Source organism: Larus michahellis, chromosome W (assembly GCF_964199755.1).
Source record: "Larus michahellis chromosome W, bLarMic1.1, whole genome shotgun sequence".
NCBI lineage: Eukaryota > Metazoa > Chordata > Aves > Charadriiformes > Laridae > Larus > Larus michahellis.
This window is the reverse complement of record NC_133929.1, coordinates 1,528,356-1,541,183: the sequence shown is the minus strand read 5'-3', so window position 1 is coordinate 1,541,183 and position 12,828 is coordinate 1,528,356. Positions and strand designations below refer to the sequence as shown.

Sequence of the window (12,828 nt, the reverse complement as noted above, 5' to 3'; positions counted from 1 at the left end):
TGGTTGCTGCACTCCTGAAGGGCTTCTTTCATGAGGTGGGTAGTGGTCTTGGCGAGTACGCCTTCTTTAGATCAGCTGCCCGGTGGTGCTGGCTCCACCCATGCTGCCTCAGCAGCCCGCTTATGGGGGCTTACTCCACTTATGTATTTTTCTAAGCCCTCATAGATGTTATCTGCACAGTCACAGATGTTATCAGTATTTTCTCACAACATATTTATTTTTGGAGCATGATTTGGTTTTCTTAAACGGAAATCTTGTCATAAGCATTAGAAACACAAAATTCCTCCAGGAAGTGTCTTGACAAAAGCTCCATTTTGCCTGTACTGACAAGCTTCCACAACTTAAGGAATCTGTTGTTGAGTCAACAGTTGATCTTGCTTGATGGGACTGGCAGGGTCCATTACAGTATCCAGCATAAAAGAAAAAGCAACTATACTGACCTCTCTCTTCAGTCTTGTGGCTTAACTCTTTTTCTTCCTCATCGCTGCTGGAGCTCTCTGTTTTTCCCTTCATTTGTTCCAGCTGATCCAAGTTAACCCGTCCAACCAGCTCAAAATTACGACTCACCTTAAAAGAAATGGTTTTGTCAACAATAAACACCATCATCAACTATTGAAAAAAACAACCCACCAACAAAGCTATAGGCTGAAATGGGAAATTTATCAAGTACCTAGTCAAATACTCGTTTCCCTTCAAACACAATTATATTCACTATTAATGATTCTTCTTTTCTTTTTTATACTAAATTTCTCCATTTTGCTTCTCAAAATGATCCTATTATTTGAGAAGCTTCCCTCATTTTGAGATATTGAAAGTAAAAAATCCAAGAAATGCTAAGCACTCTGTTGTATCTCCCCTTTCATGGGCATGTAAAACTGATAGGATCGAGCATCGCTATTGCACACCATCACTGCAGAAAAATCCTTTGTGACTGCTTTATTCAGCTTCATGTGTGAAAAGATGGGACCTGAGTGACCACTTTGACAGACAGAGCCCAAGTCATTGACTGTTCTTATGGAGATTTGGGAGTGGGGGGACATGGAATGGGGGAATAGCTGCCCTGGTGTGGGTTCTCTGTTGTTTCCCCCGATACCTTCCTCCCTGCAGCCCCCCCCCATACAAAAACCTTGCCACGTCCACCCAATACAAGCATATAACTTAAGACAGTACATATTGTAAGAAGAGATCAGGAGCTGCCCTGTGCCAGACAGAGCTAATTCTAGCAAGCTCCAAAATGGACCCACAGCTGGCTAAAGTTGAGCCAGTCAGTGAAGCCAGTGGTGCCTCTATGATAAGATATTTAAGAAAGGGTAAAGCACTGCACGGCAGTGTCAGGAGCGAGGAAAAAAAAGTGTGAGAAACAACCCTGCAGACACCAAGGCCATAGAAGAAGGAGGGGTAGGAGGTGCTCCAGGCACCAGAGCAGAGATTCCCCTGCAGCCCATAGAGAGGACCACACCGGAGCAGGTGGATATTCCCTGAAGGAACTGTGGCCCATGGAGAGCCCATGCAGAAGCAGGTTCTCCAGACAGGAACTGCAACCTGTGGAGAGGACCCGTGCTGGAGCAGTTTGTGAAGGACTGTGTGCCCTGTGGGAGGGACCCTATGCTGGAGCTGAGGAAAAACGTGAGGAGGAAGGAGCGGCAGAGAGGAACTGCTATGAAATGACTGCAAGCCCTATTCCCCATATCCCCTGCACCACTCGGGGTGGCCTGATGCACTCAGAAGGGTGGGGAATAGTGCTTGTTGGATCTCCTAGGACCCTTGCTGTGGTCACTGGGAGATGTGCAACATCTCAGATACCAGTTAAACTGTAGAAAGATTCTCAAGTAGCAAAAAGGAGCAATAAAGGGAGACAAGCATACCAAGCCAATATAAGTTCACAGTGTTCATTTTTAAAATGCAGTCAGTTTTGATAGTACTTTTGACACTCATTTTGTCAATTTGGGGGTGTGTGTGAAATGCTGTTCAGTCAACAAAGCGTGAACAAGTTTTTAGTGAGAATCAGGCAGCTCAGCTCCTGATAGTTGGATGCAATGAGTTCCCTCCCCACAAACTCACAAAAAATATACTCTGTAAACATGCCTCAGTTCTAGAATTTTGCTACTCTCACAGCAACACAGCTGAGAACTACAGAAATCCAAAGCAGACAGAAGTCTGTGGAAAGCTTTCTAGTGACTTCTCCATGTATGGATCAGGTCTACACTCAGAAGGTTCCACGCAAACACCAAAGCAGCCTTAACTTAAGCAGTAAGTATAACAAACTTCTGTCTTTCCCCTGTTAAATGTAAACTGGAATGTACTGACTTGTGTTAAAATATGCATGGCATGTCACTTTGCCCAAGTTGCTGGAGCAATCTTACACTTTGGAAGATCCTGTGTCTTAAGAGTGTCTGAATCACACAGCTTTAACATTGTTTCATAAGTTAAAAAAAAAACCCACAACATATACAAATGCTTTTTTCAGATAATCATATTCTACATTCAATAGTCACTGAATTCTGGTCAATCTCAACAGCTTTAGAAACCCACAATCTTGAATTTCTGAAAAAATATAGACCTTGAGAGAAATTGAAGTCCAGCACAGGAGCCTCCTCCAAATTTTGGAAAAAAAATGTGGGTCGGCTATTTAGAATGGACATGCAAATAAACTAGATATAGCATTTGCAAGAAGTAGATTGTTACAAATTAAATCCCTTTGGATGTTACCTTGTGCTCATCTCGAAGATGAGCGTCCAGCTCTTCTGTGTGTTTGGTCTCATAGTAGCAGAGTTGACATTTGTAAGGTTTAAGTTCATTGTGCTTCTCTATGTGTTGCTGCAAACTCTCATCACTGGAGCAGGTAAAGGTACACTTATCACAGCGGAAAACAATTCCCTGCAAGTATTTTGACAGTTTGGAACGGCAAACTTCAATGGGAACAATACGCTCTTCTGTGGGGAGAGGGGAATGTTTATTAAGTTTTAAGAAATAAAAACCATCAGGCAATGTGTCAACAGCTTGTAACATACCACCCACACAAGAAACAGGATCTGCTATTTGTGTATGCAATCCATCTACCAAGCTAAATCTGGACCAATAAAGAAATAAAAGAAAATTCCCTTTCTATACAGACAGAGTTAATCCTACATGATTACAAATGCAGGTGTCCTTGCAAATGTAACCACTCATTAGGTGAACAGGATGGGAAGAAGAAATTTGGGGCAGAGTGTTGGGGCAGATTTGTGAGAGAGAGTAGCAGAGCCTAAGAATATAAAAGCAGACATAAATCAGTCAGACCAAGCTCCATTCTGGTTCAATACATGACAGAAGCCAGTAAAAGGTGCTAGAACTGTAATAAACAGGGAGCATGTAGGGTGATTCCCAATACATCACCCTCCCAGCTTCTGATGATCAGAGCTGGTGTTCTCACCATGACATTTAATGCTACTCACTGTGGGAGTGAGAGGTTGTGTGCAGCAGTATCTTCTCCTGAAGGTGGTTGTGCAGAGATCAGCCGGAGGCAGAAACTTTAATACACCCTCAGCTTTTTAATAGTTAAGATTCAAAATCCACACATACTTAATTTCACGCTTTCCACAATTCTGATTATGCATGTATTGAAAATGCTCTCACTGAGTTATTAAACTCTCTATTTCCTTCCTCTCATGCAAAACACACACTTTTAATAGGGTAGCACAATTAATTTCAGTCTTTCTATAGAGCCAGAATCCTGATGTGTGCAACATTCATTCACTGTGGTTCTCTGAGCTGTGCACGCAGGGGAAATCCCAAATTTGACCTTTCAGCAGGGTGTCACCAGATCTTCAATACAGCTTTTGTTACTCAACTGTCCTTTTGAAGTAGAACACTGAAATGTAATACTATTATTCCTTGTGGACTGCAGATTAAAGGAAGAGTTTTATCCTCCTCATGCAGATTGTCATTAATGATATCTTTAAACAAACAAACAAAATTAATCCCAGGTCTGATTCTTAGAGGGTAAACATGAAGGGTAGGGGACTTGAGTGCATTGACACATCTCTTATAATTTCTATAGGGAGGCAAGAACTACAGAATTTATCCATTTGTCTTTGGCCAATGCATAACCCTCACTGCTCATGAGCCTAATTTTTCACAGCCCATCTAAATATTCCACCCTCCTCAGTTTGTTCTCCTCCCCGTCCTCCCCTTATTTTGAACATGGAAGTTTTCCTACCTCAAAACTTTCTCTGTGCACTTTAACATGTGGAAGTTCCCCCCAAAGCTATATCTGAGCGAGACCCTGAAAACTTGTTGCAAAATAAGTTGCTGCAAAAACATGTTGTGTCCATTCAGGGTCAAGTTGGAAAAGAGACAGGGGTGCACATGCTCTAAGAGATAACAGGAGTTAAAGCTGTGATTTTGAATGCATAACAAGAATATTTTAAAAGGTATTTACAGCTCTGTGCAATTGAATTCACTGAAATAAGGTAACTTGTTTTTAAAAGTAAAAAAAGTTCCAGCAAAAAGTTTTTTAAAAAGAAACACTATTTAAAGCATTTGAAAATTAGATTTTTCTCTAGCACAGGACACATTTTAAAAAACACTAAAGCAGGGGATGGTATGGTAAGCATATGGTAAGGTATGGATGGTAAGCAGGGCACTTTGGAGCAATGCACCATCCTAATTCATATCAGTAAACCCCATTATCTCACTAACAATCACCCCCCCTACACCTGCCAAATCACTGTCAACACAACATAGACTGACTTCCCAGACTTATCACCATGGTCCTGCTTGGCAATCACTGGATCTGGTTCTGACCTGTGGTTTAACTTCCTGGCTTGACCTTGGATCTGTATCATTGCTGCAAATTTGCCTGATAATCTGGACTCTTGGTAGAACCTGGACATTATCTCTGGGTCTGCCCTGCTTACCTTGCTCAGGTACTGTGGGGCTGGGCCCTGGCCAGCAAGGCTCCACCCCTACTGTCCATGTTATCCTCCTCTTCTCCCTGGACCTTGGGGAACAGCTGGGCCTTGCTGCTCCATGACAGTAATGACTTAAAATTTAAATGTGCATGTATTCATGTCAGTGAGCTTTATCCAAACAACTTAAAAATTGCAAAATGATTTGGATTTAAAACATCATATTTAGCAAGGTGATGCTCTAATAATCTCTGACCACTTTAATAGCTGTCTCTCATCACACACCCACCCCATACTCTGTATTTGGCTACTCATTTATACACTTGTATCTGAGCAACTGGCAAAATTGCAACAAATGGTGAATCCTATCCAGAAATTGTGAACTTAGCTTTGGCTTCTGTACACAAACTACATTAAAGTTCAGCAGTGCCCACAAAGGCTACTATGTATGCACCATAAAAAGATGACATGCTGTGGAACAGTTTAGCAAAAGGACTAAGGGGACCTCTGCCCCCCACCCCATCATCTCTGAATAAATTTAATCACTGCTTTAGACTGAAACATTTGGGCTATTTGTAATACAGATCTGAGATTAAATAGAAAAGCAATTAATGCACTAAATATTTATAGTATGCAAAGTCAAAGCAGGCATATGTTTTGCTCACAACATGGAAAATAAAAAGGTTAACACTCTAAAGCCCTTATATATGAAAGTTTACTATTCCAGAGAAACAGATGAAAATTCAATGAAATGGAAGGACAAAACAATTATTTATATAAAGAAAAAAAAAGTAAAATAATTACTAAAAAACAAATGCCTTGAGGATTATAAACAAGGAGCCCTACTATTGATCTTGGTGGGTTGCGTTCAGTGCTGGAAAAATATCAAGGCATTTCACGATGGGAAAATTTGCTGGAAAGGATAATAAAAACTAATTGCACTGCCTGGACTAAATGAAAGGCCAACAGCTCTGCTGGGCATGGAGCAGGAGTTCAGTCTCCATCATGGAACTTTGAAGAGCTCACGAGATTTGCCTGTTATGAAAGCCAAGAGGAATTCAAGAGCCAAATCTCTTCTCATTGCCTGCAAAGTAGCTACTGACTTCGTAATTTCCATATTCACTCCCTACTTCAGCCCACAAAGAATATATTGTGCTTGACCAACTGGACTGCCTTCTATGATGAAATAACTTGCTCAGTGGATGAGAGGAGAACTGTGGACATCGTCTACCTTGATTTTTAGCATGGTCTTTGACATGGTCTCCAACAACACCCTTGTTGACAAGCTGGCAAGATTTGGACTGGAAAGACGGACCACAGGATGAGTAGAAAACTGGCTAAACTGAGACATTGACTACCACCTTTTGAGGTAAGAAAAGTCACACTGGCAGCTAGTCGCGAGTAGAGTTCCTCAGAGGTTGATTCTGGATCTGGTACTATTCAATATCTTTATAAATGATCTGTATGACAGTACTGAATACACCCTCACCAAGCTTGCAGATGACACCAAACTGGGGGGAAGAGATGTGTGGTGACAGGACAAGAGGCAATGGGCACAAGTTGCTTCAGGGGCAATTCCATCTGGATATAAGAAAATCCTTCACCATGAAAACAATTAAACATTGGAATAGGTTATCCAGAGAAGTGGTGGAACCTCCCTTGCTGGAAATATTCAAGACTTGGCTTGACGGGGCCCTGGATAACCTAATCTAAGGTCCTGCTTCCAACAGATGGTTGGACCAGATGATCTCCAGAAGTCCTTTCTATGATTCTATGTATCAAAGTTAAATCATTCTGAGGAACTGATTGAGCAGAGTAGGTGACACATGATAAAAGTCTCTCAGTGGCAAACTGGCAACATCCTACTGGCCATAACACTTAATAATGTTGTAGCTCGGTAAGAATCAACTTCTGTAGCTATTCACCAAGAGGCAAATAGTCTTAATTTCAACTGCATGCTGCCAAATCAGGGACTTGGGATGCCACCATTTTGAAAGCTATAATGTAAGTTAAAGCTCTATAACTGTTTTCTCACTTTGCTGGAGGGTAGGAGCGAAGAAAATACAGAAAATGGATGAAAACCTTCAATCTTCTGACTTTATAACAATGTACTGCTTCCTCTACCTGGAGAACAAATGTGCTTAGATCACAGCTTGATACTGCCCTTGTTTTATCAGTCCAAATGGCTACAAGTAAGGAAGGCTATCTGAGACTGTGCAACATCCCTCAGTCCTGTCTGCACAGCAGCACCTTCTTTCTGTGCACATTAAACCCCATCAAAATCCTCTGCTTTACCTGGCACAATTAGGCACAATAGGTTTTAATCTGGATATATACACCAGAAAGAAAAAATTTAAGAAAGGACCTTAATTCCTTTAGTTGGGGTGCTGCATGCCTGAGAAAAATCCTTGCCCTTCCCTCAGGGGCCTATAAAACTCTTTAATGAGTGTTTATGATAGCAAGCACTTTAGAAACACGTTGGAGACAACCTTGTCCTAGGTCCGAGTTGTAAATTAGTCTAACTCTTGCTAAAAAGGTACTTGATGACTGTTGACCTCTCTAGAAGAAAAGCTTAAAAAGAATTTTAAGTCTGTCCCACTTCTACATTGGTAAACTTTATATTTCACAGAAAAGAAGTAATATGTACTTAGTCCTGATCTATTCAACATATCTGAGCTCACATACAGAGAAAAAACTTAATGGATCAATCTGAAAGAGTAGTGTTCTGTTCAGCATTCTCTTTGTCAGATATCAGATATCTATATACAGGGACATCTTTACCTCTGTGCAGAACTATATGATCAATCATGTTACATTTGTATTTGGTGTGATATAGGCAAAGAGGACAACGAAGGTCTTTGGGTCCTTCCTCAGGAACTGCCGAATGTCCAGCTTCCACGTGCATAGTAAAAGCAGATCTGTGAAATGGGACGGAGACATGGAAGCAGTCAGAAGAGGTGTGTATGGAACACTGAAGTGTCACAGCTCTATTACAGAAGCGTTGTATAAAATGGTACAGATATCATTCAGCCTTCTCTTCGCAAAGCCACATGGCATTTCAGCAGGATTGCTCAAATGGATATCACATGAGCATAGGTATTTGCAGGCTCATATCCCTATGTAAATGAATACACATTCTGCACAAGATATTCTTTTGCAGTGATTGCTCTATAGTCACATTGCTATAGTTAAGATAGCAGAAGTATTTCCAACTTTTGTGCTCGTTATTTGCTTGTCTTTGGCAGAGAGACATTTTAGCAAGTTGAGTAAAATCCTTTCAACTGTCCTAGACTTTGAAGGGTGAAAAAAACTTATTTCTGATGTAAAAAAAATAAAAATCCTCAACAACTCTTTTTGTAGGACTAGCCCCACAACAGCTGAAATGTTCAGTCAAGATATGAAATAGTCTTGCATCTAACAGTAAATTTGACACCAAGTTGATAAGTTTGAAAGCCTCAATTATGAGGACCTGAAAATGCAAGACTCCACAAATGAACAGTACTTTTGCACAACAAATCTCATACCATTAGCTGCAAACTTAAAAAATACAAGAGACATACATGCAGAGGAAATTAACTATGCATCTATCAAGCCACAAGGTCAAGTAATAAAATGAGAGGTGTTTGTAAACTTAGGGGAATTAGGCATTTTTTTTCCTGGGGTAGTGCTAAAACTTGCAAGACCAAAGCTGCTGGCTGCATTAAATTACAGAACTTAAAGGCCCTTTGAAAGTTCTCCAAGTCTGTTAGCTTGAATGCAAAACAACTTATAAACACAACTGGCTTTGAGCCTGATCCAATGGTCATTGAAGCCAATAGGTAAGTTTTTATCATCTTCAGTGGATGCTTTTGTGTGTTTATTTCTCTGTGGTGACTGGAAATGTTTTTTTTTAAAGAGAGCTCACGTGTGTACGTTGTACATTTAAGGAGGAAAGACTTAATCCCAGAAAGTTTGAGACACCACAATAAAGAACACAACTCTCTTTATGTAACTATGAAAATATGTAATTACAGCTTGATTTAAGGCAATTTTGTTTAATCCTGGTAGGAGAAAAGGGCAATAGGAAAATGTGAAAAGATACATTAGACCTGTCAAGAGTTGGAAATGCTTAAAACAAATAATAATCTGGAGCAGCAATAGTAATAGTAATCTGGAATTAAACAGCAAGTTATGCCATGTAACTGGCAAGGAGCTGAAGCAACAAAGCCTGATCTCTTATGGATGTATAACTTGAAGCTGCTCTTCTATGTGGTCTCTCATGTCTAATGTCCAGCATACAGCTAGACATGTATACAATACAATGGTGGAGTTCCCCAGGGCTCAATTTTAGAGCCAGTTCTCCTCAGTGTTTTTATAAATGACCTGGACACGGGAGTTGAGTGCACACTAAGTTAGTTTACCAGCAATACTAAATTAGGAGGAGCTGTTGATTCCCTTGAGGGTAGCGAGACCTCACAAAGAGATCTTGATAGATTAGAGTGCTGGGCAATCACCAACCATATGAAATTTAACAAGGACAAATGCCAGATTCTGCACCTGGGACAGTGTAATCCTGCATGTATGTATAGATTGGGAGATAAGAGGCTGGAGTGCAGCCCTGCAGAAAGGGATCTGGGGGTTTTGGTTGATAGTAAGCTCAATATGAGTCAACAACGTGCCCTGGCAGCCAAAAGGGACAACTGTATCCTGGGGTGCATTAAGCACAATACAGCTAACCAGTTGAAAGAAGTGATTGTCCCACTATACTCAGCATTGGTGCAGCCTCACCTCGAGTACTGTGTGTAGTTTTGGAGTCCACAATATAAGAATAATATAAAAATATTTAAATGTGTCCAAAGGAGGGCAACAAAGATGGTGAAAGGACTAGAGGGCATGACTTATGAGGAGAGGGTGAGGATACTAGATTTGTTCAGCTTAGAGAAGAGGAGACTGAAGGGTGACCTCATTGCTGTCTACAACTTCCTCATGAAGGGGAGCAGAGAGGGAGGTGCTGATTTCTTCTCGCTGGTGTCTGGTGATAGGACGCGAGGGCTTAAAGCTGAGTCAGGGGAAGTTCAGATTGGATATTAGGAAAAAGTTCTTCACTGAGAGGGTGGTCAAGCACTGGAACAAGCTGCCCAGGGAAGTGGCCATGGCCCCAAGCCCACCAGTGTTCAAGAAGCATTTGGACAACACTCTTAGATATATGGTTGAACTTTTAGGTTGCCCTGTGTGGAGTCAGGAGTTGGACTCAATGATCCTCGTGGATCCCTTCCGAATCAGGATATTCTATGATTCTGTGATTCTAATAGGAAAGGTTGAGCATAATTCTTCAACAGAACCTCTGTCCTTTACCCAACCACATGATCTATTTTCACAAAGCTCCTAAGGACATAATAGCTTTGAGACCTTGAATGTCAGCTAAGGGGGTTATGACTGAGGGTTCAAAATATCAGAAGGAAACTCAGAAACAGCACAACTGCATAAATCTTTTTCTCCTTAGGGAACATGGCTAAACACACGCACCTGAAACTTTAAATTTTGCAATGTTTAATTGGATTTGTTGAATTGTTTCTATATGCTATCAGATGCTTTGGAGTATGCTTTATATTTCAGCCAGATAAATTGGGGTGGGGGTATTGGTATTATGAGAGCTTTCTTCATAGAGGGAATAGAAATTCTGTAACCTACCTAGAACATTTGACTGCCCCATGCTTCATGCTAATTGTTCCAAAAATATGCCTTATACTCCTCATACTTGATGGTGAGGACCAGCATCTAATTACAAATTGTGAGGGGGGAAAACCCCCACTCCTTGTACTATTTACTGTAGTGAGTACCGCCTACTGCAAGTGCTTTTCTCTTCAACAGATGGTACAGGCTGTTGTAGGAATGAAGAAAAATAATTACATGGATGCTGCTGTGATCTGGTATGGCATTTCCTATGTTTTTCTCCCTGGTCACCGTTGGTCTTAGCTACAGCCAGTTCTCACAAAGATTTCAGAAGTCTTTTGAAGCACTAAAAAAAATCCCATTAGAAGTTCAGTTTATTTATTTTGCCCAATACTTACTTAAAGCCTGTATAAAAGGAACAATCTTTGCACTTGAACAGTTTCTTCCCTCCATGCTTGTCACGGTAATGACGTCGAATGCTCTGTATGTAACCCGAGGAGAATTCACAAAATTCACAGTTAAGGATAGTTTCTGTTTTTTCCACTCCCGCAGCACTCCCAGAAAGTGGGATTCGGCTGATGTTACTGTTCATGGCCAGAGCTGCAGACTGGTAGTGGTTCAACTGTTGCTGAACATCAGGAGGTTCTGAGTATGAAGAGTCTATAAAGAAAGAGAGAGAGAAGTTGTCATTCCAGGTGGATCAATGAAATTTAAAAAGATTTCAGTCCTGTTCCAGCAGGCAGCCTTCTGAAGAGATAAGAGGATTACCATTTCTTCATCTAACCCAATTTGTATTCTACAATGTAAAAGGTGGTCGGTTGAGATTAGGCTTTTTAAATCTGATCTGGGGAGGGATAAATATATGAGTAACCTATTAAAGACAGAAAGAAAAAGGAAATGGATACAATATAACCCAACAGAAGGCTGTCACACCATTTTAATGATATTTAAAAAAACACAGACTGGATATGTTTCAGCACACACACTGAAAACTAGAATACTTTATTAAAAAAAATGGAGGGGAGTCTTGGAAGTTTCCCAATACATTGATTTGAATGTGGAAGTTAGGAATTCAGCTACTTTGTCCCATATAATCCACAACTCCCCATGAATGGTACAAATGAAAGCAGAAAAAGCACAGGTGAATTTCAGTGTGACATTACTGAAAAGATAACAAAAGGCTCTTTTCTTAAGCTTTTTGAAAAGGAAAACAAAAGATGATTTAAAAAAAAAAAAGTCAGAACACAAAGTGTATCAGCCACCTCCCATTTTGATAGGTGATTCATTTCCAAAGTATAATTCCCTGAGGCTGTAGATGTATGAATTCTCTAAAACGCATACTTGTTGGAAATTAATACCATCCATTCTAACCAATTAGTAAAGAGAAACAAAAGGCAAATAGACTTGTACAGCACTCAGTGTGTGGACTTCATCTGTCTTCAAGAAAGTAAAATGGTTGCTTTCTTTTCACACTACCATAGAGATAAGTTATATATGCTTTAGAAATGAAACCCAAACCAACAGCAACAACAAAAAATACCAAACAAAAACAAAACATAGGGAGGAAAATGTCTCCAGACTCCTCAGCTTCATCATCAGGTGTACAGCAGAGACATGAAAGCTTCTGGTAAATTGATTCAAATTTTTTTTTGTTTCTTCTCTCTGAGTTGCCTGAGCACAAACCGGATCACAATATATTTATCCTCTTTGTTCTCATTACTTCTACATCAGGTTTGCTCACCACAGACGGCTCACAATGATTTCTATCAGGTCAAATCTTAAGGCCCTGTGTCACTCACAGCTGCTTCCAGCTTGCCATGAGGCAAAGGAAAGCAACTGTGGGAAAGAAAAAAACACACTTCACACCAAAATTTTATCCAATAAAGAGGAACATGGCACTCCTGCTCAAACATATTTAAGAAATACACAGGCAGCCAGTGGTGGCTGAAGAGGCACTTTGTGTGTGTGGGTGGTACATACACCTCTGGAAGGGAATGCAGCCTGAGGGCAACCCATGCTGGAGCAGGCACACAAGGCAGAAACCGTTACACATATCACCTCTACCTTCTACACCACCCATTTCCTTATTAGAGGAATTTTTGACAGACTGAGTGTCACTTGTGAAAATAAGGGAAGATGAGACTGGGGAGGGGAGAGGATAGGTGTTTATTTGTTTGTCTAATTGTCTTCTTTTTTTCTCAATGCCCAAATCAGCGATGGGAGGTTTGTGCTGATTGGCAATAAATTAATACAAGCAAAATTCCTCAACTTTAAACTGTTTTGTCCA

General features: G+C 40.6%; 1 protein-coding gene across 8 annotated transcripts in view; it reads right to left on the bottom strand.

Moving 5' to 3' along the window:
- The window catches only part of LOC141735448 (zinc finger protein 462-like), a 103,739-nt gene that overhangs the window by 22,155 nt on the left and 68,756 nt on the right, over positions 1-12,828 (bottom strand). For all 8 annotated transcript variants that reach the window (XM_074568253.1, XM_074568251.1, XM_074568254.1 and 5 more), the window contains 4 exons: positions 10,940-11,201; positions 7,671-7,807; positions 2,710-2,933; positions 441-567 (listed from right to left, as the gene is read on the bottom strand). In XM_074568253.1, the coding sequence (XP_074424354.1) occupies positions 441-567; positions 2,710-2,933; positions 7,671-7,807; positions 10,940-11,201 (750 nt within the window). The remainder of the gene's footprint in view (positions 1-440; positions 568-2,709; positions 2,934-7,670; positions 7,808-10,939; positions 11,202-12,828) is intronic.